The 27,603-nt window shown below is 41.7% G+C and overlaps 1 protein-coding gene across 4 annotated transcripts in view; it reads left to right on the plus strand.

The window, feature by feature from the left end:
• HACE1 (HECT domain and ankyrin repeat containing E3 ubiquitin protein ligase 1) overlaps positions 1-27,603 on the plus strand; it is a 293,187-nt gene that overhangs the window by 63,518 nt on the left and 202,066 nt on the right. For all 4 annotated transcript variants that reach the window (XM_033937256.1, XM_033937255.1, XM_033937257.1 and 1 more), the window contains 2 exons: positions 9,818-9,900; positions 25,993-26,089. In XM_033937256.1, the coding sequence (XP_033793147.1) occupies positions 9,818-9,900; positions 25,993-26,089 (180 nt within the window). The remainder of the gene's footprint in view (positions 1-9,817; positions 9,901-25,992; positions 26,090-27,603) is intronic.

The raw sequence follows: 27,603 nt of genomic DNA on the forward strand, positions 1-27,603 counted from the left end.
TCCTTTAAATTGCTTAAAATGCTGTAGCTCGCATGTTTGGATTGCCAAATAGGCAAATCTCCCCACTACTGAAGGAGCTTCATTGACTTCCAATTTCATGGTAGGTGAAATTCAAAGTTCTTAAAGCTCATAAAGCTTTGAGCAATGAAGCACTTATCCCTGACTCTCTTATGTTTAGATGGTTTTTATTTCATTTGTTGAATTTTGGTAATATTTATAAGAACATTGTTGTTGCTACTACTACTACTAGTATTTATCATTTCTATAGCACTGAAAGGTATACGCGGTACTGTACATTTAACATTCAATAGATTGTCCCAGCTCGGAAGAGCTTAAAATCTAAGTTGGACAGACAGATAGGACATCTAAGGGTTGGGGAGTTTCTGGCAGAAGGAATGATACAATGGGTAAGGTATCTGAAAGTGAGTGGGAAGAGTTGAAAGCAACTTCAAAAAAACTGATTGTTTAGCTTGGATTTGAATACTTCTAGAGACGGAACATGACATATTGACTCTGGCAGCCTGCTCCAGGCATATGGCACAACAAGAAAGAAGGGACAGAGTCTGGAATTGACGGTAGAGGAGAAGGGTACAGATAAGAGAGACTTATCGATGAACAGCATTCATGGGAGGGAGCATAGGGGGAGATAAGTGAGGAGAGATATTAAAGGGCTACAGAGTGAATGCACATGTAAGTTAGTAAGAGGAGTTTGTACTGTATTCAGAAATGGATGGAGAGCCAATGAAGTGACTTGAGGAGAGGAGTAATGTGAGCAAGGTGGCTCTCATAGAATCTGAGTCACACAGCAGCATTTTGAATGGATTGAAGGGGAGAGAGATGGATGAGCGAAAGACCTGAGAGAAGTACATTGTAGTAGTCTGAGAGATGATGAGAGCATGGATAAGGGTTTTGGTAGTGTGTTCAGAGAGGAGAGGTTGGGTTTTGGTAATATTATAGAGGAAGAAGCAACAGGTTTTAGCGGTTTGTTAGATCTGAGCGAAGATGGAGAAAGAGGAGTCAAAGATGACCTTGAGGGAGGATGAGAATGTTATCCATAGAAATAGAGAATGGCGGGAGGTGGTTTAGGTGGAAGGATAAGGAGTTCGGTTTTAGCCATATTCAGTTTTAGATGGTGGTAAAACCTCCAAGCGACAGTGTCAGTCAGGCAGGCTGAGATTTGGACCTGAATTCCACACTAGATATCACACCAGGCTTCCTACAAAGTCCTGGAGGGTAGACGAAAATAACCCATTGGTCCCGGAATAAAGTGTGGATTTACAAGAAAGATGATCAGCAAAGGTAAGAACCTAATATTTCGTTTTTGGTGTGCGACTTGGGAAACTGCATTCAGCTATTCAGTATTTGCCTTTATGCATGTATGATAGAAGATCTTTGGAAGTGACTTTTGGACACCTGACATAGGCATTTGCTGTGTCAAGTTGTGAAATTAAGTTGCTTCCCTGTGAATGCAACTCCACTTTGTTGTTCTGTCTGCGGCCTTCTACGCTTTAATTTCTATTATTCATATTTATAATTTACATTCGACAAAGAATACAGGATATAGAAATACAAAAAGAAATAATTACAAAAAAGAAAACCATTTCAAGAATAATTTGATATTCCATCAAGCCCACATCTAGAGAGATAATATCAAAATACATTATAGTAAATATCTAGGAAAATCATTGGGATTTAATTTTTCAAAAAAACCCCAGCGTGTTTCATTTAGTTAACCTTGACTGTTTTTGTGTTTGGAGGACTTCTTCCTTCATGTACTTTAAGAAATTGCTCCAATTGTAATGGATCCCAAAAAAGAAAATCTTTATCTTGAAACTACAACAAACATTTACAGGGAAATTAAAAAAAATATGTGGCACCCAAAGCCAACACCCTAGGCCTTAATGCCAAAAAGGTTTTCTGTCTAAGCTGTGTCACCTTGGTCACATCAGGAAACATAAGAATTTTTGCTCCTCAGAATACAGCATTTTTAGGGCTCCTTTTACAAAGCCGCGCTAGCCGCTACTGCCTCCTTTTGAGCAGGCGGTAGATTTTCAGCTAGCGCGCACTAATCCGGTGCGTGCGCTAAAACACTTAGTGCACCTTCGTAAAAGGAGCCCTTATTACATTACATTAGTGACTCCTATTCCGCCTGTACCTTGCAGTTCTAAGCGGATTACAGAGTAAGATAGCTGGACATTTCCAGGAATTTACAAATAACAGTATAAGGTAGCTGGACATTTCCAGGAAGTTACAATTTACAGTATAAGATAGCTGGACATTGCCAAGAAGTTGCCTTTTAGGGGATGATTACACAGTAGATGCAGGGGACGCTTATATAGTGGATGCAAGGGAATTACAGAGTAAGGGTGTTGAATAGAAGGGAAGAAGAGGTTTAGGGTTGGTTTCGTGATAGGGTCAGAGGGGGGATACAAGTAGAAGGGGGAGGTTAGCTGGTAGTTTATGTGGAAGGCGGAGGAAGTTTTCATAATTAAAGCCTTATCACTTTCAGTGGAGCATACCATCAAAAGGGTAGACCTAGTCTGAATTACATCTTGAGAATCTTCTAAGAAACCTGTAAGATTAAATTCTGTTGTAACCAATTGGTCCACCCCTTGCTCTATAGGAAACTTTTTACCTCGAAGAATATAATAACAATTAGAAATTTTAAATGTAAACTAAGGAAATCTTTAACTGATGAAGTGGAAATAGCTTGCAAGGCTGAGACCTGTGTTTCAACCACAGACAACCATTTATTGAGGATCTTTACATTAGAGTCTACATTTTCTAATTTCCCAACAACTTCCTGTGAGAACCTGATTTTGATTAATGACTGATTATAACAAACCGTCCATCTTAACGTTAATCAACCAAATCTTTTAAAGAAATTTCCTGTGGAATCTCAACCAGTCCATGTTCTTCAGACCCATTTACCAACTTAGTAAAAACTTTTAGCATAGAACTATATGAAATTACTTAGGGTATCTGACGTTCTGGATTATCTGGTGGAGAAACAGTAGGACCTAATTCAGGACCTAATTCAACAGGAAAAAGAGGGAGTGGAGGTGTACGATCTGAAGGACTGAGAGATGCTTCCGAAGACATATCAACAATAGGGGCTTGTGGAGAAACTACATTAGATGTAGTCATGTCGATCCTTAGGACTACTAGTCTCTTAGTTCAACCACCTTGAAATATATGATAAGGCATATCAAATTAATTAATAATAAACTTGGAAATGTTTACCCTTTTGTTTACCCATTATAAAACAAAGGAAATACCTTTATGGTTTCCTATAGCTTTCCTTTAATTCTCACGGCTCCTCGTGGCTCCTCATGGCTCCTAAAGGGCCTAGCATGCCCCGTAGGGCAGGCCCCTTTGGTCACGGCCTGTGGCTGTATGCGCAGTAGCTGCGGCTTTTTCAAAAAGAGCCACAGGTCCCTAGTGACGTCTCATGTTGTCTTTCCGGGTGCCTGATGTAAACGGCATAGCAACCACCTTGATTCCGAGCAAAACTGAAGAATCAAAGGCAAAAACAGTCCTCAGTCAGAAGACTCTGATAGTAAGAATCACCTCTTGCCTTCTACACTTTTATTGTGCTATTGATTGGTGAAACAAACTCCTGCTTTAATGCATTTATAATTGTATTTTTTAGACAACAAAATGTAGAAAATATACAGAAGTATGAAGGCTTTTACAAAACACTGAATTTTACTTAAATAGATAAGAATACCTTTGATTCATACTCCATGTGTGTGTGAAGAGGTTGTAGAATTTTTAGTTCATTTAGTTATATATTGTTTTACATTCTCTTAGATTTTCCTGTTACTAGCATCACTCTTGGTTTTTTAAATATTTTATTTTGTTGACTGAAGCTTCAAAATATTCAAAACTCTCGGTTGATACTTTGCTTTCTCATATTCTGTTCAAGACAAACAAAAAGCAGAAGAACATTTCATCCAGGTATAGGAATGATGACGACTATCTTATTTGGTCTTGACTGGAAACGAAACATCTAATTGGTTGCAGTCTTCGTTGTTCTTTCATTTCCTCTCTTGTGCCATTTCCTCTCCAGTTGTCACTGAACTTCATTCTTTTAGGGTTTCGATCAGAGATGGGACATAATTTCCAGTTTAGAAAATGTCAAACCACTCATTTAATGTCATTCTGTTCCGTTACATCTCTAGTTGTTTGTTTTCCCATCCTTTCTTATAGAGCAGAGTTCATAAATAAGAAATAGATAACAAAACCCCAGTGACAGCAGACCATGTGTTCTGCACCAAGATCTTGGATCATAAACTGCATTAAACATTGTTAGCTGCCACATTGCCGTCCTGCTTTGTACTTGAGATTTTTCTGCTCCTGTGTTTTATGTTATGGTCACAATGACATTTGGAGGACCCTTGGGCAAATATATTCCAGCACTGAGCTGAAAGAAAAATAACAGAACTGCTGGTTGGCTTGAGCACCAAGATATTAGGGATGGAAAATTAGCCAGCATTTTAAAGTTTTTCTTCATTCCTCCTCCCACTCCCCATCTCCAAGTAGCCATTCTTGGGTTATTCTTGACCACGTGCAGCAGAGGAAACTGATGGCCTCTCAAGCGCTGTTCCTCTTGCTGGTCACGGGCTGGGAGAAACACTGGTAATATGGTCACCAGTGGATGAAGAGGGAGGAAGAAGTGTGAGCAGTGGGAATTGGAGAGGAGGTTCTCAGAAAGAACCAGACCTACATGGGGTGGGGTAAGAGAAATATAATTCTGTGAGGGACAGAGAGAAGAGACCTACTTGAGATGATTTGGGGGTCAAGAAAAGGGGGGGGGGTTTCCATGGGGTGGTGGGTGAATAGGGAAAGGAAGACCTATCTAAGGTACTTGGGGGGAGCAAACATAGAAAACAAAGAAAAATGAAGGCAGATAAATACCATATGGCCTATCTAGTCTGCCTAACCATGCCTTTTACTATCCCTTCCTTTCCCTTAGAGATCCAATGTACTTGTTGAAATGTTTCTTGAATTTAGATACACCTAGAACTTTTCGGTATGGCGGTATATAAGAATAAAATTATTATTATTATTATTATTGTCTCCTCCACCGGGAGCCCATTCCACACATTCACTGCCTTCTCTGTGAAAAAGTATTTTCTGAGGTTACTTCTGAATCTATTCCCTTTCACCTTCATCCTATGCCCCCTAATTCCAACATTTCCTTTCAAATGAAAGAGACTTCCTTCATGTACATTTATGCTATGTACGTATTTAAACATCTTTATTCTATCTCCCTTCTCTTTCCTGTCCTCTAAAGTATATATATTGAGATCTTTAAGTCTGTTTCCATACACTTTATGCCTTCTTCTGGACCAACTCTATCCTGATTATATCTCCAGAATTGTACACAATATTCTAAATGAGGTCTCACCAGAGTCTTATACAGGGGCATCAGTACCTCCTTTTTCCTACCAACCATTCCTCTCCCTGTGCACCTAAGCATCCTTCTAGGTTTTGCTGTCACTGTGTCAACCGGTTTGGCCACCTTGTGATCATCACATACTATCCAAGTTTCCAAGTTTTATTAAAATTTGATATCCTGCCAGTCATGAAATATCTAGATCATCACATACTATCACAACCAAGTCCCGATCCTCATTCATGCACAAAGGTTCTTCACCCCTTAAACTGTTTCATTCCCTCAGGTTTTTGCAGCCCAAATGCACGACTTTGTATTTCTTAGCATTAAAACATCTTGGCTACTAAATTCTGGACTATTCTTCAAGCTTTGCTAGGTCCTTCTTGTTATTCCCACCATCAGGGGTGTCTACTCTATTTCATATTTTGGTATCATCCGCAAAGAGGCAAATCTAACCAGACAGACCTTCGGTGATATCGCTTATAAAAATGTTAAAATGAACAGGCCCAAGAACTTTACAAAAAATGTTAAAACGAACAGGCCCAAGAACCAAACCTTGAGATACACCACTGGTAGCATCCCTTTCCTCAGAGCTATATCTATTGGCCATTACCCTCTGTCGTTACTTTGGGTCCCATCCCAAAGGCATTCATTTTATTTATTAGATGCCTGTGTAGAACACTGTCTAAAGGCTTTGTTTGCTAAAATCTAAATACAGTACTCCCTCGATATTTGCGGGGGTTCCTTTCTAGGAACCCCCGCGAATGTTGAAAAACTGTGAATACGGTTTTTAGCAGGGGAGACTGGAGAGGGCAGCCGGCGAGTGAAGGAAATCACTCATGGTATGTTCCGACCGCCTCTTCCTGTACTAAAGACGGTCCTCACCAATCAGGAGCTGCTTTGACACGCTTTGATTGGTGAGGTCCGACTTTATTACAGGAAGAGGCGGTCGGAGCATACCGCGAGTGATTTCCTTCACTCACTGGCGCTCTGGCTGCCCTCTCCTGCCCAGTCATTCACGGTCAGAAAATACCGCGAATGACCGGGGGAGCACTGTATACCACATCTAGGGTTCTCCCTCTATCTGGCAAAAAATTGATCAGATTTGTCTAACAAAACCTGTCTCTAGTGAATTCATGTTGCCTTGGGTCCTGTAATCCACTGGATTCCAGAAACTTGAAAAATGAACTTCAGAGCTATTGTTAGTAATTTGTCTTTAAAATCCACCATATTACCATAAGACTAAGAGAGTGGCCAAAGTGGTGCCAATTTTTAAAAGAGGTTCCATAGGTGATCTGAAGAATTATAGACCAATGAGTTTGACATACGTGCTGGGCAAAATGGTAGAGAATATTATAAAGAGCATATACATAAATAAGCATGGATTTAGTCAAGGGAAATCTTGCCTCACCAATCTACTACATTTCTTCAAAGAGGTAAATAAATATGTGAATAAAGGTGAGCTAGTTAATACTGTGTATTTGGATTTTCAAAAGGCATTTGACAAAGTACTTCATGAAAAGACTTCTGAGAAAATTAGAAAGCCATGGGATAGCAGGTAATGTCCTAATACAGATAAAGAACTGGTTGAAACACAGAAAACAGAGAGTAGGTTTACATGGTCAATATTCTGAATGGAAAAAGGTAAATAGTGGGGTTCCCAAGGGGTCTGTTCTGGGACCACTGCTTTTTAACATATTTATCAATGATCTAGAGATAGGATTAACTAGTGAGAGTTAAATTTGCTGATGACACCAAGTTGTTCAATTGCAAGAGGATTGTGAAAAATTGCAGGAGAAAGTGGGGAGGCTGGGCATCAAAATGGCAGATTCCATTTAACGTGAGCAAGTGCAAAGAGGAACCCGAACTACAGCTACGTGATGCTGGGTTCTATGTTAGGAGTCACCGTCCAGGAAAAGGATCTAGGTGTCATTGTTGAGGATACATTGAAATCCTCAGCTCAATGTTCGGCGGCAGCTAAGAAAGCAAATAGAATGTTTGGAATTATCAGGAAAGGAATGGAAAACAAAGATGAAAATGCTATAATGCCCTTGTATTGCTGTATGGTACGGCCGCACCTCCAATACTGTGTGCAATTCTGGTTGCCATATCTCAAAAAAGATATAGCGGAACTAGAAAAGGTACAGAGAAGGGTGACAAGAATGATAAAAGGGATGGGACCACTTCCCTATGAGAAAAGGCTAAAGTGGCTAGGGCTCTTCAGCTTGGAGAAGAGACAGAACATAAGAATAGCCTTACTGGGTTGGACCAATGGTCCATCAAGCCCAATAGCCCGTTCTCATGGTGGCCAATCCAGATCACTAGTAGTAGTAATATTCCATGCTACCGATCCAGGGCAAGCAGTGGCTTCCCCCATGTCTTTCTCAATAACAGACTATGGACCTTTCCTCCAGGAAATTGTCCAAATCTTTCTTAAAACCAGCTATGCTATCCGCTCTTACCACATCCTCTGGCAACGCGTTCCAGAGCTTAACTATTCTCTGAGTGAAACAAATTTCCTCCTATTGGTTTTAAAAGTATTTCCCTGTAACTTCATCGAGTATCCCCCTAGTCTTTTTATTTTTTAATGGAGTGAAAAATCGATCCACTTGTACCCATTCTACTCCACTCAGGATTTTGAGACTTCAATCATATCTCCCCTCAGCCGTCTCTTTTCTAAGCTGAACAGCTCTAACCTTGTTAGTCTATAAAATATTGAGTGCAGTGAAAGGGTAGATGTAAATCTCTTGTTTACTCTTTCCAAAAATACTAGGACTAGGGGGCATGTGATGAAGCTACTAAGCAGTAGATTTAAAACAAACCGGGGAAAATATTTCTTCACACAATGTGTAATTAACTCTGGAATTCGTTGCCGGAGATTGTGGTGAAATTAGTTAGCTTAGCAGGGTTTTAAAAAAGGTTTGGCTAATTTCCTAAAAGAGAAGTCCATATGCCATTATTGAGATGGCTTGGGGAAATCCACTGCTTATTCTTAGGATAAGCAGAATAAAATCTGTTTTATTACTTGAGATATAGCTTGGTACTTGGGTTGGCCACTGTTGGAAACAGGATACTGAGCTTGATGCTCCTTCAGTCTGTCCTTAGTATGGCAATTCTTTTTTTTAAAAACTGTTTCCATTAATGTACTTTAAGTCAGACTTGGTTCCCTACGTCTTCCTTACTTCTACTTTTGTGGAGAGGGACCACATCCACCCTTCTCCAGTTCTCTGGTACCACTCCTAACTCTAGAGAAGCAGTGAATAGGTCAGTCAACAGAACTGCCAGAAATTCCCTAAGTTCCTTCAATACCCTTGGATGTACACCATCCAGCCCTATCGCTTTTGTCTACGTTTAGTTTAGTCCTCTGAAAATTGTTCATGCCGCCATCCCTATTTGCATTTGTCTTCTGCAGTCCTGCTTTGCACCAGCCCTGGATACAGACGTGGGAATAGTGAAGTAGAGCAATAAAACTGTTCTTAAATCAGGATGCTTTTGAGCTGTGATAGAACATATTTATTTATATGTTGGTAGCAGTGTTGGTTTTGCATCGGTATCCATTCTGTCCTGGAACTGTCGGCTCGCGTTTATCTGATTATTGCATAGGCTTTTGTTCATTATCAATTTAAATTGTGGGTTGATTCAAAACCTTATCAACCATGGACCCCTGAGGAAGGTGTGTTTACCGAAACACAGACCGTATTGGGTCCCTTGGCTTGTAAAAAGGTGGTTTCATTGACCGCATTTTTTTACAGCCTGCATCTTGTACATATTGTCTGCAATTTTTTCTTGTTTCGTGTTTGTTGTTCCTGTACTGCAGTCTTCATTGGATCTTCCTTTGGTTTATGGTTTCATTGACCGCATTTAATATTTGATATAATAAACACAGCCTGCATCTTGTACATATTGTCTGCAATTTTTTCTTGTTTCGTGTTTGTTGTTCCTGTACTGCAGTCTTTGTTGGATCTTCCTTTGGTTTATGGAAATATTTTTAAAACAATAAATCATATTTCTTCAGAGTATTGTTTGATCCCCAAGTAACTGGTAGCATTTTATATTTAAAAAGAGGGACTATGCCCATAATTAAAAGTTACACAACTGGTCTCCCCCCAAAAGACTCACAAAAAAATATAATATTAGAAATCAACTGTATCGGAACACAAAAAGAAAGCAGACAGGAATAAGATGCAAAGAGGAAGCAATAGATTGAAGAAAATGCTTGATATTATGAGCGAGTCCCTTTTGAAAGTGGAGAGATTTTAGATTTTGCCAACTTCCAAGTCTTGAAAACTCCATGTTGTTGTTGTTGTCATGCTTTGTGTTCCTTTTCTGGCTTTCCAATGCTTATGGCGTACACTGTCTTGCCTCTAACATCCAGGCACCTAATGTACCCTATTTCTCTCCTTTTGTGTCCATCAGACAGTGCTGTGCTTGTTAGACAGCGGTGCAGACATCAACAGGCCGAATGTGTCGGGAGCTACGCCCCTCTACTTTGCTTGCAGGTATAGTACCGTGGCATGTTTTGAAGTTAAAAAGGCAAGTGGTGGCTGTAATTTAATCGGACTAGATTGATGTGGAAATTGGAGACATGTCATAGTTTTAAAAATAAAATAAGTATGATGTTTGGGAAGAAGAGGAAACATCCTGAGTGGTTGCTCGTTTTTGGTGATAGAATTGCCTTTATTTTACAACAGCTCTAAAAATTATTTTTATAAAAGAAGTAGTATGGGGAAACTTATCTAAAAGTAATGTTATTCCTGGAATAGGTAGGCTAGAATTGTTTTAAATAAGTAAAATAAAATGTGTGAAAGAGCAGAAAGCGAAGTAGACGTGGAGACCCTTCATTAGAGGAGAATTCTCAGTCATTCAGTGGCTGGACACGTTGAAAACAACTATGGGGATAATGCCAGACACCAAGTTCTTTTTAGACCTGTAATTCATCAAGTTGCTAGGACATGAACACGAGTCGACAGCATCTAACTTTCAAAGTCATTTACACAGGCAGATAACAATCGGCACATGTAACTTCATAAGAACATAAGAATTGCCGCTGCTGGGTCAGACCAATATAAACCGCATAGAACTTCACGGTCCTGCGGTATATAAACTGTTATTATTATTATTATTACCCTTCAGTTAAGGCCTGTCGTTATAAGAGATTTTTAAATAGGACACTTGCATTTCAATTAGGGAAAATGAACTCTTGGTTAAGCCCGCTGATCTTTCAAATGGATTCTTATTGTGTTTTTAGAAAACTTTAAAAAACCTATTTGTTTAATAAGTTTGTTAAATAATTATGCATTTTTATCTCATTATAAAGTTTTTCTTTTTGCTATGTATATGTCACTGATTGTACAGTTCCTCTTCTCTGTTAACCGCCCTGAACTTCACAGATGGGCTGTATACAAGAATAAACTTATTATTATTATTACATGAGCATTTACTTGAAGAACTTGGTAAGCAGTGTGACAGAGTTTGTGGATATTCTATCTCCAGAGAAAGCCACAGCTAGTAACCACCCAGAAGGAGTGTCGGAAGATGCTTTTGATGTGATGTCCAGGCTTTCTGCTTGGTATTGACATGCACAGACTGTCAATAGTGTGTGTCTCAGACCTAGAACTTGCAATTCAAGAAAGCTAGCAGATGTTCCTTGCTGAGGAAATGACCTTTTTGGAGACAAGGTGGAAGAAGTTGCTGACCTCCATTGATACAAGCCCGCTCCTGCTGCATCCACTTCTCAGAGGTTTTTGGATAGAAGTCAAAAAAGTTCTTACTGCTCTCAAAGGTGTAGGCTCACTTCCTTAATTGCTCTCCCCAGCAGGCCCAGGCCCCATGCTCCAACCAGTCTTTGGCAGCAAAGGGCTCAGAAGTCCTAATCAACTCCCCAGTCTAAGCAGGGATGAGTTTTATCTTGCTTCAGCCCAGCATAGCCAACATAAAATTACTCTAATAATTAATTACTCTGTAAAGCTAAAAAAATAGGATCATATCATATGACCCGTCATTTATTTTCCTACATTGGCTCCCTATTACTTATTTCGTTTGGTTTCTGACTCTAACCCATAAGAGCTTTTATTCAGGAGAACTTCTGTATCTCTTAACCTTGATCACACCATACATGCCAAACCGTGCCTTACGTTCTCTAAATTCAAATTGACTTATTCTGCTTGTTCCAAAATGTACTTTTCATGAATCAACTTGAAATTCAGCATTTTTCTCTCTGTCTACAAAGTTGTGCAATGACCTTCTTCTGATTCAAGTAAAAATGTCCTTTCCTAGATTATTTTCCCATTATTTTACATTGGTTATCCAATCATAATTTTTTGGTCCAACTGACTGACTGGCCAGATATCCTGCTGGAAAAATTTACCTGATGGACTGTTTTGTATTGAATGGTGTCCTCTTCTATGCACTAAATGGTGTTCCTTTTAATGTATTTGGTTTGTTTTGTATTTTAGATTGTACACTGCCTAGTATAGACTGGTAATATAGGCAATATAAAAGTCTCAATAAACATAAAAGTACTCATTCCAGATGACCTACTGGTTGGAGGGAGACTGAATTTTTTCCAGGTGGCCCCTTGCAACTTTAGACTCCTGGGATCTTCAAGTTCTCTGGGAGAGTTACACTCTCCATTGTTGTTAACCTCCTAGAAATTGTCCACCAAGAGCACCAAGACTCAGCTCTCAACATCAGGTAATGTTCATAGAGGAGTTCTGTTCCCTTCTAAATGCCCATGTGGTTGAACTTGCTCCACCAGGGGGAAGAAGGCAAGGGGTTCCTCATGCCAAGGAAGATGGGACAATTTTGGTCCAATCTATAACTAAAGTCTTTGAACAAATATCTATCAAAGAAAAATTCAGGATGTTTTCCTTAGGCACCCTTCTTTCCACGATTCAAAGAAATGAGTGGCTATGCTCTCTAGACTTAAAGGATGCCTGCACCCACATCAAGATATGCCCCAGCCACAGGAGGTATCTTAGATGTCCAGTAAAGAAAAACTTCTAACAATGTCGCATTTTGCCATTTGGTTTCTTGTCTGTTTCCAGAATGTGATAGAGATGTTTAAACATAAGAACATAAGAAAAGCCTTCACCGGATCAGACCGAGGTTCATCCAGTCCGGTGATCCGCACACGTGGCGGCCCATTTAGGTGCTCCTGATTGGAGACCCAGATATACCGTAGCCCTCAATATGATTTGCAAGAAGGTGTGCATCCAACTTGCGCTTGAATCCCAGAACAGTAATCTCTGTCACAACATCCTCCGGGAGAGCATTCCAAATTCCCAGCACTCTCTGTGTGAAAAAGAACTTCATGACATTCGTCCTGAACCTGCTGCCTCTCAGTTTCAGTCTGTGACCTCTTGTCCGTGTCACCTCCGAAAAAGTTAGTAAAGCTTCTTCTTGGTCCATTTTATCAAATCCCTTTATTAATTTAAAAGTCTCTATTAGATCCCCTCTCAGTCTTCTCTGCTCGATGGTAAACAGTCCCAATTTCATAAGGCGCTCTTTGTAGCTCAAATTCTCCAATCCCTTGACAAGTTTCGTGGCTCTCCTCTGTACCCTCTCCAGCAGAGTTAAATATCTACGTAATGTAAATGCACATGAGTTGAGTCACTTTCATTTGAAAGGGAACTCTGCAGTGTGAGGGCATCGGATGAAGTTGAGAGGTGATAGGCTTTTGGAGTAATCTGAGGGAATACTTTTTTACGGAAAGGGTGGTAGATGCGTGGAACAGTCTCTCGGAAGGCGATACTATCAAATTTAAAATTTGATAGTATCGCCTATAAAACTTCTAGGTGATGTACATATTAAAAGCAAAGTCATTATTTTACGGCTTAAAAATTAAACAAACCTAGACATAGACTAACTTGATTCAGAAGGAAAAAAGGGAAAGAACTACATTGGTTATAAGAAAGTAGACATGTATGGTAAAATAGGGAATAGGGGAAAATAAGCATAGCCTCTTTATAATAATAATAACTTTATTTTTTCTATACCGCCATAATCTTGCGACTTCTGGGCGGTTCACAGTAAAGATTAGCTGCACAGTCAGCGAATTATAGCGTACAGATGAAGAAGAGGTCACTGGGCGGTCAGTGGTTACGTGGTGCAAATTGGCAAGAGGAAAGATATACATAGGTTACAATATAATTTTGACATGTTACATTGAAATGGTTGAAAATCCAACGAATAGCTGGATACAAATTGTGAAGAAGACATTGAACGGTCAGTGAGTATAGGATGCCGTTAATGAGGAAAAGTGGATTCAGTATGATGAACAGCCGAATTTAAGGCATTTGTCCTTTAAGAAAACATAAGATAAAGAAAGAGGAGTCGGATAAAGTTTCACTCTTCGAATGCATCTTTATAGTTTTTAGGGAACTGTTGAATTTGTCTAGAGATGGCATGCTTCTGAGAAAGGAGGGCATAGAGTTCCATAACTGAGGGGCATATATTGTGACTATTTCTTTGCATCTTATATTAATTATTTTTAGGGAAGGCACTGTGAGTAGGTTTTGATCTACGGATCGCAAATTTCTTAAAGGGGATTTGTGGAGTTAGCAATTTATCAAGAAATGCTGGGAGGTTGGCCTGGCAAACTGAATTCTGTGTCTGAATTCAAAAGGGCCTGGGATAGGCACATGGGATCTCTTGGGGAGAGGAAGAGATCATGGTTACTTTGGATGAGCAGACTGGATAGGCCATTTGACCTTTATCTGCCAACATATTTCTATGTTTCTATAATCAGAAAGTCCTATGACATCACAATGCAAGTGTTAAGAGTCTTAGCCAATAGGAAGAGGAAGAGATCATGGTTACTGCGGATGGGCAGACTAGATGGGCCATTTGGCCTTCATCAGCCAAAATGTTTTGCTGGGAGTGCATGTGTTTTTCTCTCTCTGTGATTTGCTGATAAAGAGTACATCACAGGAGGGTGCTGAGGAATCAATGCAGATAACTATTCTGCTGTTGGAATTTCTAGGATTCATGATCAACTACTGAAAGTCCCACCTATTCACCTTCCACTGTTAGAGTACATAGGAGCTCCACTAGACCCTGTTCAGACTCGGGCTTCCTTTCCTCAGGTAAGGGCGCAGACACTTATTTGCATTGCCTGTCAAGTTCAGCAAAGCCAGCAGGTCACAGCTTGGCAGATATAGAGGTTGTTAGGCCATACGGCCGCCACAGTGTCTGTCACACCCATGGCATGCCTCTATTTGTGAGATGCCCAGTGGACCTTAGCTTCCCAGCAGTGTTGGGCCATAGGGAATCTGACAGATGTCATCTCAGACCTAGTACAGTCACTTCTCTGGTGGACAGTTTAGAGCAGTGTTCTTCAACCACCGATCCATGGACTGGTGCCGGTCCACAGAAATTTCCTGCCGGTCCACAAGGTCGACATGTGCATCAGGCCCAAAACTGTGTTCTTTGATTGCCAGTCCGCGGTGCAATCGATGCGTTGTTAATAAGATTATATTGTGTGTATATATGAAAAATGAATGGAAAAAATAGTGTTACAATTAGGAACACTGGGGTGGAGATTGGGGAAAGATGGGCAGGGTCTGGCCCACAACTTAGGCCGGTGTTCTTCAACCACCGGTCTGTAGACTGATGCCAGTCCACAAAATAATTCTTTTATTTCTGCCGGTCCATAGGTGTTAAAATGTTGAAGAATACTGGTTTAGAACAATTTGACTCCAATTATGTGTCTATAAAATCTTGGATGCAGTGGAATGTGAATCGATTTATTTTCTCTTTCAAAAACAAAGACTAGGGGAGTAATGTAGTGACACATTTAAAATAAAATAAAGAATTTATTGCCGGAGCAAGTGGTAAAAAACAGTTAATGTAGCTGGGTTTAGAAAAGGTTTGGACAAATTCTTGGAGGAAAAGTCCCTAAACCGTTAATAAGATAGACTTGGGGAAAAGCATTGCTTATCCCTGGGATTAAGTAACATGGAATCTCACTACTTTTTGGGATTCTGCCAGGTACTTGTGACCTGAACTGGCCACTGTTGGAAAAAGGATACTGGGCTCGATGGACCTTTGGTCTGAGCAAATATGGCAACTCTTATGTTCTTAGGAGTGCATAATAAGTCCTTCGCTGCAGTGGACTCAAAGGATGAGTCATAGCCTTACCTTTCACTACTGGTAGCGCAGGAACTTTTAAGGTTTTGTAAAACGTTGGAAATCCTACCGTCATAGTTCTCATTATGCTTTATAGATAACTAGTCATTAAGCCCGTTACATTAACGGGTGCTAGAATACTATTCACCCTCTATGTTGCCCCTTCCATTCACTGCCCTCTCTTCTCTTTCCATCCAGTGTCCGCCCTCTCTCTCTCTGTCCCATATGGCCTCTCTCCATCTCCTCCTTCCTTTTGCCTTGGTCTGGCATACCTTCCTCCTTCCCTCCAAGCTATTCTCTCCCCCTCTGCTCCCTTTCCTCATTTAACTACTTCATTGGGCAGCAGCAGCATTCACAATTCATTGCTGTTGCTGGCTTCAGGTCTTTCTCTCTGGCCGGTCCTGTCTTCATGAAAACAGGAAGTAGGCAGGACCGGCCAGAGAGGAAGGCCTGAAGCCAGCAACAGCAGCGAATTGTAAACGCTGCTGCTGCCTGAAGCACCCGAGGCAGACGCTTCGCTCCCCTCCCAGCAAGATGACTTTAATATCAAACCTCCCTCCAGCGTTGGCAGCCGCAGTACGCTAAACAGGCTGCTTCGCGGCTTTCTTCTGCCGTTGATTATCTCTGTCGCGTCATTGATGACATCATAAGTGACGCGGCAGAGGGACTCAACTGCAGGAGAAAGTCGCGAAGCAGCCTGTTTAACGTGTAGCGACTGCCAACGCTGGAGGGATGTTTGTACCGGTGCAGAAGCGATATGTCTCTCCCCCTCCAGTACCTGTGCAGCACTTTGCTGCGGCGCATCCTCCCATCGTGAGTCGGCCACAGCGCTCGAGTCTGTTTCTCCCGCTTTGTCTAGCCGCCGCATATGCACTCTGGCCACGGAACTACAGATCACGGATCAGGGATTACAGATCACGCAGGTCTGAGTACGCATGCGCGGCTAGCGTTTTATTATATAGGATGGTTACATATTTATTTGATGCTTTGTCTATATTGTGTGTTTATAGACTTGTAAACGCTAACTGTAACTCACCTAGCACTAGCAATGATTCTTCTGGTATCTCACCAATAGTCCTCTTTTCCTTGGAATGAATTCTCTTTCTCATTACCTTTATTGCCTATCCCTTAACCCGTTTCTAACCCCTTAGGGGGCTGCTCAGTTGGCTTTGCGTTTCATGCATGGGAACAGTGTGAAAACGTTTGCTGAAATTCATTTACTTTCCATCCAATGCTGTGATTTGTTTCACGTGCAAAGCTAGTGGCAGCCCAAAATTCAAGTACAGTGGAACCTTGGTTTACGAGCATAATTTGTTCCAGAAGCATGCTCGTGAATCAGGCTACTCATATATCAAAGTGAGTTTCCCTATAGGAATGAATGGAAACTCGCTTTGATTTGTTCTACCTCCTCCCCCCCCCAAGGCTACCGGCGCTGCTCCATCACCCCCCCCCCCCCGGCGAAAACCGCATCGCACCCCCGTGCTGAAAGCGGCATCTCGGAGAGAACGAGAGCCAGAAGGCCTTGAGCATGCGCAGATGCTCAAGGCCCAGCTCAGGCAAGAGGCGGGAGATTTCTTTCAGTGGCACAACCGGCAGATGGGGTAAGGAGCATGTTTGGGAGGAAGGGCGGGCGGATGCCGCTTTCAGCACGGGGGTGCAATGCAGTTCTCACGGGGGGGCGTTCGCGGCGGGGGGGGGTGCGATGCCGGTTAGAGCGGGGGAGAGGTGCTCGTGTAGCGGAACATACTCGGTTTGCGAGACAAAAGTTTGCTAAGTGTTTTGCTCGTCTTGCAAAACACTCGCAAACCGGATTACTCGCAAACTGAGGTTCCACTGTATTCCTGAAAATAGCAAGAGTTGCGCTAAAAGCAGGACATTTGGGGAATTAGGATAAGGAAATGGGGTTTGGTTGGGGCATGCTTGAATTTTGGATTACGTTAGAACATTCATATGCACATTTGCTCAGGCCGAGAAGGGAAGACCGTCAAAAATAACTGTCAGGGTGTGCCTGGGCGAGAATTCTAGGGAGGTGTGTGGTAAACTTGAACCGCTTTGAGTTGTGCTATATCTAATGAATATTTGGACTGAGCAAATGAAGTTAGTTTGTGATGTATTGCTTTCTTAATTAAATCCAAAATATTAATCAAATGTTTCATCTCGAAGGAAGCCCTTCTTTTCTGCCAGTAACGCCTTTCTTAGACATAGTGCAATTCCAAATACATCACAAACTTTGAGTGCTTGATGACCCGTGACAAAGGCACCTTGCCAAAACACATCCCATGTCGGGTCATCAATAAAGTTTGCTTCCTACACTCCTCCTTGTGGCCGACTGCATTTCCTTTGATGTGACACAAAGATAACGTAACATGAAAAGCAGTCGGGTATGACGGAGTGTTATGGTAGGTCTCTTAGAAAAGTGGACAAGATGACTGGGTTACTCTCCGCAGCTAAAGACAAAACCTGTTTACTCAGGCAAGCCTTCTCTTAACTTTTTATTTGTATCTCTACTTTTCTTTGATGTTTTCCCTTTAGCTTTTTATTCCTGTCTTTGTTTCCTCAATGCTCATTGCGGGGTTTTATTTTACAAACATTGTGAGCAGCGATATATCAAATGCTGGTAAATATGTCAACTGTATATTATAGCTATAAACCGGCTCTGTGTTTACAACAAACTAAAGACTCACTATTGAGAGTCTTATACTAAATAACTAAATATATCAAGATATTTATAATATTTATTGAGACCGATGACGACTCTGGTGCCGTTATCCTGTATGTTTAAAAGTTTGGACTCATACAGGTGGCACCGCTGAGGTCTGTAAGATTCTATCTAAGACTGTTTTGTTTTCAACTCTATATTATATACAGTAAAACCTTGGATTGATTGCGAGTAACTTGGTGTGCGAGTCTTTTGCAAGACAAGCAAAACATTTTATTAAATTTTTTTATTTTTTTCCTTTAAAAAAAAAAAATCTTTATTCATTTTCAAATCAAAACAACAAGTGCACAAAAATACATCATACAAGTAATTCCAATATAGCACTAAAATATCTAACACATAAAATCTAATAGTGTAATAACCCCCACCCACCCACCCTTCATCACATTTTCAACTAAAATAGAATATACACACGTTATATAACATATTATAACATATGTTATAAAATTACTCCCCAAATCCACCCTCCCCTTTGAGTGTGCTAAATACAGCTAAGAAAGAAAAGAACCGATGACTCTTCATCGCAATACTTTGCCAATGGCCCCCATTTTATTAAATTTTAACACGATAAATGAGTGTTGTCTTGCAGTACAAGCGTGTATACGCATGTCACGTCAAGTGCGCACAATGTACAAGTGTTGTATCGCTGAGCGCAGCTGAGTGCAATAAAAGCTTCACACTCAATTTACTCGCAGTTCAAGTGCACACAACATACCCATAGTACAAGTACGCACTTCTTACGCGCTGCGCAAGTACACACATCGTAAGTCCTGTACAACTAGCCACATCATAACTGCAGGAGTGACTTAAGCGCAGTGCAAGTGCGCATATCTTACGCACAGTACTGTATTTTGTATTAAAGGTTTTGGGTGGAGGAACGAATCGTTTTAGTTTCCAGTATTTCCTATGGGGAAATTCGCTTTGATAAGACGAGTGCTTTGGATTATGAGCATGCTTCCGGAACGAATTATGCTCACAAACCAAGGTTTTACTGTATATTGATATTAGATTCATAATATGTGTTGAGTTAGGATGAAAACTTGTATTGCAACTATGGCAAATTATAACCTGTTAATTGCATGTTTTGTATGTTAACCTGTAATCTGTTCTGAACTGTCTGGGGAGAACGGGATAGAAAACCAGTTTAATGAATAAACAGAATGAATAAATAAATGGTTAAGGAGTGACCCTCAAAGGCAGTAAAAAGGTCATCTTAGAAAAGAAAATGTTGGTAAGCAGTAAGGAGCAGTGATGATCAGAGCTAAAGTAGACAAAGGCACCTGGGGAGACTGGAGGGGCCTGTGGTCCTTGTCTGCTCATATGGTACTGTGGCCTCCATTTAGTAAAAGTACATTGCTGTAAATAAAAACAGTGGAACCTTGATTTACGAGCATAATTCGTTCCAGAAGCATGCTCGTAAACCAAATTACTCGTATATCAAAGCGAGTTTCCCCATAGAAAGTAAGTGAAACTCACTTGATTCGTTCCCCCCCCCCCCCGAGGCCAGTGGCACTGCTCTACCCCCCCCCCCCCCCCCCCGAGAATCGGCATTGCTCCCCCCAACTCACGAAGGCCCTCCCCCGCGTGATCTGCCATCCCCCCCCCCGCGATCTGGAATTCCCCCCCTGCTCGCATTGCCCCCCCCCCCCGCCGCGATCCGACATCCTCCCCGTACCCATCACCCACCCGAACACATCACTTATCTCCCATCTGGTACCCGGCACCAACGCACAGGACTTGCCGGTGCCCGAAGATCTGTTGTCCTTTTTGCTGGGCCTTGAGCATCTGCGCATGCTCAAGGCCTTAGTTCCTGCTCTCTCCGAGAATCTTGAAGAGAGCAGGAACTAAGGCCTTGAGCATGCGCAGATGCTCAAGGCCCAGCGAAAAGGACGACAGTCTTCAGGCACTGGCACCGGCATGTCCTGTGCATTGGTGCCGGGTGCCAGATGGGGGGTAAGTGATGTGTTAGGATGGATGATGGGTACGGGGAGGATGTCAGATCGCGGCGGGGGGTGCTGGATTGCGGGGGGAGGCGCTCGTACATCAAGGCAAGCTCGGTTTCCGAGGCGCCAATTTTGCAAATGTTTTGCTCGTTTTGCAAAACACTCGCAAACCGGTGCACTCGTAAACCGAGGTACCACTGTATTATATGATGTAACCTTGTGATCCTAGAGATTAAAACCTTTGCCTACGGGGCAATTGTGCGCTTTGTTCAGTCACTATATTAATGGCACATTTGTTTGTAAAGACTTCAGACTATTTCTGTGGCTGCAAGTCCTATAATGCATGAGTTGCCCGTCTCTGGGAAAGCAGCTGAAGTTGTTGCACGAGTCAGCTCTCTTTGATTTAAGGTGGTCTGTTGGCTTCACAAAGGGAAAAAAAATGTATGTGCTCAATCCTGGGGCTTTGTTTAATGCCTCCTGGAAGTACATGTAGCGTTGGTTTGGAATATTGGTTATTACAGGGTTATTGAAGCTACTTGAATGGGTCTTCTCTGTATGATTTCTTTTCAGACAGACCAAGGCTTCAGGCTTGAACTATTGTAACATGCTTATGATTTAAGAAGGGATAATAAACCCACGTTGATTGCCCTGGGTCCTTGGGGAAAGAAGCACACGGTTGTCCTGCTGACAACATTTTACATAAATTGTTTGCTTTAGTTTTCATATCAACAGATATAACTGTTTATTCCCTTTATGGAGCCTGGGGTGTAGTTGTTATTTTCAAAATTAAAATGTGACTTTGCAGCCAGATTTTGTGTGTGTGTGTGGGGGGAGCACATGATCATAAATCTCTCTTTAAAGTAGCTATTTATCCTAGAAGGTCAGGAGTGTTGAATTGCTACTCAAGGATTGTTCTCTTCACATTGACAGCTTGGCACAAGATAGAGGAAACATTTGAGGTTGGGCAAATTTAGCTTTTAAAAAAAAAAGTGCAAAACAACCTTGCAAGTCTATTTGCTTGCCCAAGGATTCAGTTTCTCGAACTGGGGACAAAATTTCCCAAAAGCTTCATCTAAAGAAAATCTTTTGTATAGTGCAACCCTTCTGTAGTGTTCCTCATAGCTCAAAAAGTGAGATTGATTGGATCATGCTCATCACGCTTCAAGGGGATGCGATAGAACCAAAGATATCTATCCTGCACTTGATCTTAGAGTGGTCAGAATTTAGCAGCCTAGAAATTTTCAGGTAGATGTGAAGACCTTTATGTATTTATTTTTTTAATCAAGAATCTGTTTCAAGATTGGCACATGCAAGCAAAAGAGTCTACATTGTAATATACCCAGGATCTCTTACTCTCCCGCCCCCCAGAACAGTTTACATAAATCTATTCAGATACCTAAGTTTCTTACCCCATTCTTGGATGGTTCTACAGTATTACCATTTAGTATTAGGTGGAAACCAGGGTCGTTTCCTGCCCATTTGTTTATGAGTAGTAGTTCTGTCTTTTCTTTGTTGGCTAGTATGGACCTCTGGTTTGATCCAGCAGCGGCAATTCTTATGTTCTTATTTGCTTGAAACCATCCAAAGATTTTCTGTAGGCTCATCTCAATCATGTGTTTGGTCATCGCGTCTCGTTTCCTCAGCTGTATGATCAATTAGATGTCATCTGCATAGATGTAGCATTCCCACCCCAGGTTTCTGATGAATATTCCAAGCGGTCGGAGGAAAATGTTGAATAGCATGGGTGACATGGCGGATACTTGCGGTACCCCTATGGCAGTTTCTTTCCAGTTGCTGGTATTCCCTTACCATTCTACTCTCGTTAGTCTTTTAGATAGAAATTATTCTATCCATGCCACAGCTCTTCCCTCGAGGCCTACTTCTCTGCAGCATGTGTTGGACTAGGTCAAAAGCCGCCAATAGGTCTAGGAACCCCAGCAGCACGTCTTGCCTGGCATTTAAGGACGGAGTCCTGTATTGCTACTAGCATGATCTCTGTGCTCAGGTGTAAGCGGAATCCTGATTGGGCTGGGTCAGGTTTGGATGAGTTTTCCAGGAAGTCTGATATTTGATGGCATGCTAGTTTGTCTACTAGTTTGGATATCCACGACTGGAGTTGGTGAGGTTTTCTAGGTCATTTTATTTACTTTTTGGTAAAGGTTTAATGATGGAGAGTTTCCATTTAAGTGGAACTTGTCCAGACTGTAATGAGTCATTGATGAGGTCTGTGAGGTGGGATAGTCTCAGGCCTTCAAGCTCTCTCATCAGCTGAATTGGGCAGGTGTCGACGGACGGTGGGCCCAGTTTCACTCTTCTCAGTAGGAGCAGCGTGGGTTTGAACCCTCAATCTCAGGGTGCTGAGGCTGTAGCATTAACCACTGTACCACACTTAAAATATGAGCTCTAACTTGTCTCGTTTGCCAGATTATTTGGCACAATCTTCTCTTTAAATAGAAAGGGTTAACTGTATGTCTTTCAGTGCAGTCCTGCACATTTACCTCCTCATTCTGTAGGAGGTCACTTACATTTGCACGTCGATGGTGCTTGTAAATTTATTGCATGCTGCCATTGACGCTGGTAAGTATATACTTAGCCTGTGTGAATAGTAGTCTCACTTTGTTGGGTTTGTACTAGTATTCTATAAGGACACTTATGTGTCCAAGTGTCTCTATAGCGGTGATTTCCAAACCTGGTCCTAGAGACACCCCATCCGGTCAGGTTCTGAGGATATTGACAATGAATATGCATTAGATTTATTTGCATGCAGATCTGTCTCGTGCATAATCATTGCAGATATTCTGAAAACTGACTGGCTGGGATGCCCTCAGGACCAGATTTAGGAAATACTGCCCTATAGAATAAGTCATTGTCTCTCAAACTGTGTGCCATGGCACAGTGGTGTGCCTTGAAAAGATGCACAAATCAGAGTGGAATTGTCCAGAAGAAAATGATGTGCAGTAAAGAATTGTCCTCCAATATATCTGATGATTTGAAGATCTTTATTGTTCAAACATCAATAAAACGCATTCATCGACTCGACATGTACATGTTTCGGCCATCAAGGCCTGCCTCAGGAGTCGTTCTCTGTGGCTTCTATCTCAGTGCCTGCCTTACTTTCAAGATCCTACACGGCATCCTCCCCCCCCCCCTTTATTCCTCTTTCTTGGAACTCCTCTCACCCCAATTCCACCAGATCCACCCAAAAACTGAAACTTTCCTTTCCCTCTCTAAAAGGCGTCACCCTTGTAGGAAAACTAGGTTCCTCCCTCCCTTTTAGAATCACTGAGCTCTGGAACAACCTCCCCACTTAGGAATCTGAGCTCCCTCCAACTCTTCCGTAAACATCTGAAAACCTGGTTATTCTCAAAAATGTAACTCTTCTTCCCTCTCTGTTTACTCTAGTCCTCTAAATTTCCTCTTCATCTTTCCCTCTACTGGAGTTGCTTTCCACCCTAATTCTTGTTAACCATTTCGAGCTCTGCGAATGTTGAGATGATGTGGTATACAAACCTAAGGTTTAGTTTAGTTTAGTTTCTATCTCACCAACCTTTGCTTGGGCTGGTAGCCAGGAGGTAGACTGTGGCTTTCTGATTCGCTGGGCTTGATTTCTGTGGCTTGCAACCTGCTGACTGGTTCTGGCTTGCTGGTACTCTGAGGCTGGCTCTCCAACTGCAGAAGTTGGAGAGCCAGCCTCAACAGACCCAGCAAGCCAAAGCCAGTCAGCAGGTTGCAAGCCACAGAATACAAGCCCAGCGAATCAGAAAGCCACAGTCTACCTCCTGGCTACCAGCCCAAGCAAAGGTTGGTGAGATAGAAGCCACAGAGAACGACTCCTGAGGCAGGCCTTGATGGCCGAACCATGTACATGTCGAGTCGATGAATGTGTTTTCTTGATGTTTGAACAATAAAGATCTTCAAATCATCAGATATACTGGAGGACACTTCTTTACTGCACATCATTTTCTTCTGGACAATTCCACTCTGATTTGTGCATCTTTGTGGTTGTGGTGTTGTTTTCCCCTGTTTTTTTCTGTGCCTTGAAAAGATTCCAGAATTTTACTTTATATTTAAAAATTCCCTTCATAAGTATACACTAGAATAGATGCCACATACGTCGCGTACGTAAGAATCTGTCAATGTTATGAGCATATGTTTGAATAAGGATACAACCGCCCAGACAAGCATCATTCTTTGATGTGATTGGTCTTTGAAAATTTTATTTTTTAATCAATTGCTATCCTAACTTGAGCAACAAAGCAATCAAGGCTTTGTTACCATTTGGGTCTTCTTATCTTTGCGAACTTGGATTTTCAGCTCTGACAGAAATTAAATTGAAAAAAGAGAACGACTGCAGATGGTGGATGATGAAATGTGTGTTTGCTTGTCAACTACCAAGGTGCGGTTTGAGTTAATTTGTACTCAAAAACAAGCACATCCATCGCATTGATTAGCAATTTTATTCTATTTTAATTTCACTGTTGTTACAATTACCCACACAGAGCCTAAAGTACTTTAAATAAATTTAACTCTCAAATTTAATTTTTTGTTGGTTTTGCAATTTTATAATTTCAATTATAATGTGCCGTGAAAAACATTCACTCCATTTAGTGTGCTGGAGCTATTCAGCGTCGTTCAGCTGTCCGAAATGGAAATGCTGTGTTATAGAACTGTCTCCGACAAACTAGCTTACACTTCTCCCTCCGTATTCGCGGTTTTAGCAATCGTGGTTTTGATTATTTGCGGTTTTTAGCTTGCTGGCTCCTCCTCCCCTAATTACATCAGCTTGCATAGAGAAATCGCCAGTTCCAAGCATTTACAGAGAAAATCGCCGATTCCCAGCCCTTTCTTCACCGTGTTTTGCCTCTCCTTCGGGAACAGGCCAGTTATTCGCGGTTTCACCATATTCATGATGGTTTTTAATAGAAAACAGCGAATAACTTATGAAAAAGTATATTCGCGTTTTTTCTGTATTCGCGGGTCTGTTAATCCCCTGTCACAGCGAATACAGAGAGAGAAGTGTATATTGATTTTTCACAAGGTGATTTGTGAAATGTGCTATTAAGAATATAGACCAAGCCACACTCTAGCATTCTACACAGTTAAGAAGTTGCAAAATAATAATTAATTATTATAAAAATTATTTATTGTAAATGTCATAGATTCCTAGGGCAGGGGTCAGCAACCTGCGGCTCTTCTACCATGTGACTATGGCTCTTCAGGCCCTGACGATTTAATCTCCCTCCCAACCACATAATTCTTTTCCTCCCTACCCCTGGACATACCGAGGTAACTGTTGGTCCACCGTCCAACAGGGGGTTTTCGCTCCTGCCTCCTTGCAGATGCCTTCAAAAATGGCTGCTGTGACCTCTCGTGGAAATGCTGCAAGCAGCTGCGAAAGGCCAAGGCATCCATTTTAGAAGGCAGCCACATGGAGGCAGGAACGAGAGGGCTGTGCTCCTGCTACAAAGACCCCGCTGGACCACCAGGTACCTTGTTAGGCCTGGGCGGAGGGATCATGGAGTTGGAAGAGAGATTAAAGGGTTGGGTCCTGGAGAGGGAAGAGAATCTTGACTGGGTTACGGGGATGGGCATGGGATGGAGGGGAGAGACTTGGAATTTCTCCAACTCCCGTCTCTACCCATTATGGCTCTTAGTAAGTCTTGGGTCAAATTTTTAGGATAAATTGGCTCTTTGCTTTAAAAAGGTTGCCAAACCTTGCACTAGGGTATGCAATGCATGAAAATAAAAACAATGATGATCAGTTGTAGTTTGTTTTTGTTGTTGTTCCAAATTTCACCTAGTCACGGCCAAAGGGACACAGCTCAGATCCTTCTGTCACGAGGTGCCAAATACCTACCAGACAAGAATGGAGTCACGCCGCTGGATCTCTGTGTACAGGTGCTTCTTTTCCCCTCCTTGAGTTAGGTTTAGGTCTGGTAAATTATGGGTGAGGGCAGGGGAGAACCCTGAAGGATAACAGAAATACCTGGGGATGTGAAGTTATAGTTTTGGCACAACCAGCAATGTCTTAAACCATTCACTATAATAAAAATGCCTTTAAAGCTGTTGTGTAAACATTTTGAAAACTTTCAGGAGATAGTTATGTTAATTGGGGAGGGGGGGATGACAAAATGAGAGACTTGTGGCACCCAATAGACTAGATCAGGGGTCCCCAAAGTCCCTCCTTGAGGGCCGAATCCAGTCAGGTTTTCAGGATTTCCCCAATGAATATGCATTGAAAGCAGTGCATGCACATAGATCTCATGCATATTCATTGGGGAAATCCTGAAAACCCGACTGGATTCGGCCCTCAAGGAGGGACTTTGGGGACCCCTGGACTAGATATTTCATTCATTCAATTTTCTAAACTGTTCTCCCAGGGGAGCTCAGAATGGTTTGCATGAATTTATTCAGATACTCAAAGCATTTTTCTATCTGTCCCGGTGGGCTCACAATCTGTCTAATGTCCCTGGGGCAATGGGAGATCTGGTACTCGCCCAGGGTCACAGGGAGCAGTGTGGGTTGGAATCTACAACTCGCAATTCTAACCACTGCGCCACATTTTCAGACAAATTATGGTAAAAGATTGCATGGCAAATATTGTCTGACAAGGAGGGCAAACTACAGTTTACAAAGCAATATGACAAAACACCGTATGGCGAGTATAGTTTAGCAAAACATAGCTTTAGCAGGCTAACATTTTATTGAGACTCTTAACCTTCAAAGCTCATGCTTCTGTGATATAAACATACTGGTTTCCTAGCTGTCTTGCTTTGGTTTCTTCTGGTCCTCTGTTTTGCTTTGAATGTTTACTTTTCTAATATTTTGATTGTATTTTTTTTTTTTAAGTCTGAGCCTTTAATTATAAGAGCATTCCATGCTTCTAAAAGATTTCCTAGTGGGCTCAACACTTTACACACCTGCGTTGAAGCCTGCGTGGAATTCTTAAGATGATCAGCTCAGAACAGTGGATGTGATTAAGGAGCAGGAGTCTTCAAATTCAAGTCTTTTTCAGAAAGCTTTGATTTCTTTGTTTGGGTTTACATGCTGGATATGGTGTGCTTGGATTTCAGCAAAACCTTTGATATTCAACTTAGGGTGGGTCTCAGAGTGGTGAGCCGGAATGTGAACTGGTTGAGTGGTAGAAGACAGTGCTTGGTGAATGACATTCACTCAGAAGAAAAGAAGGTGATTAGTGGAGTATCTCGGGGCTGAGTTTAGGGCTGGTCCTGTTCAATGTCTTTGGGAGTGAATAGATGGAAAAATATAGTCTGTCTTTGGATGGCACTAAGATCTGCAACCTAACGAGTTTGTATCTGTGTGTGGGGGTTGTTTGTTTTTTTTTGCTGGGGGGATCAGTTCATACCTTTTAGTAGTAGATACAGGCAAGTTACATTCGGATACAGTGAGTA

The sequence above is a fragment of the Geotrypetes seraphini genome, chromosome 3 (assembly GCF_902459505.1).
Source record: "Geotrypetes seraphini chromosome 3, aGeoSer1.1, whole genome shotgun sequence".
Lineage (NCBI taxonomy): Eukaryota > Metazoa > Chordata > Amphibia > Gymnophiona > Dermophiidae > Geotrypetes > Geotrypetes seraphini.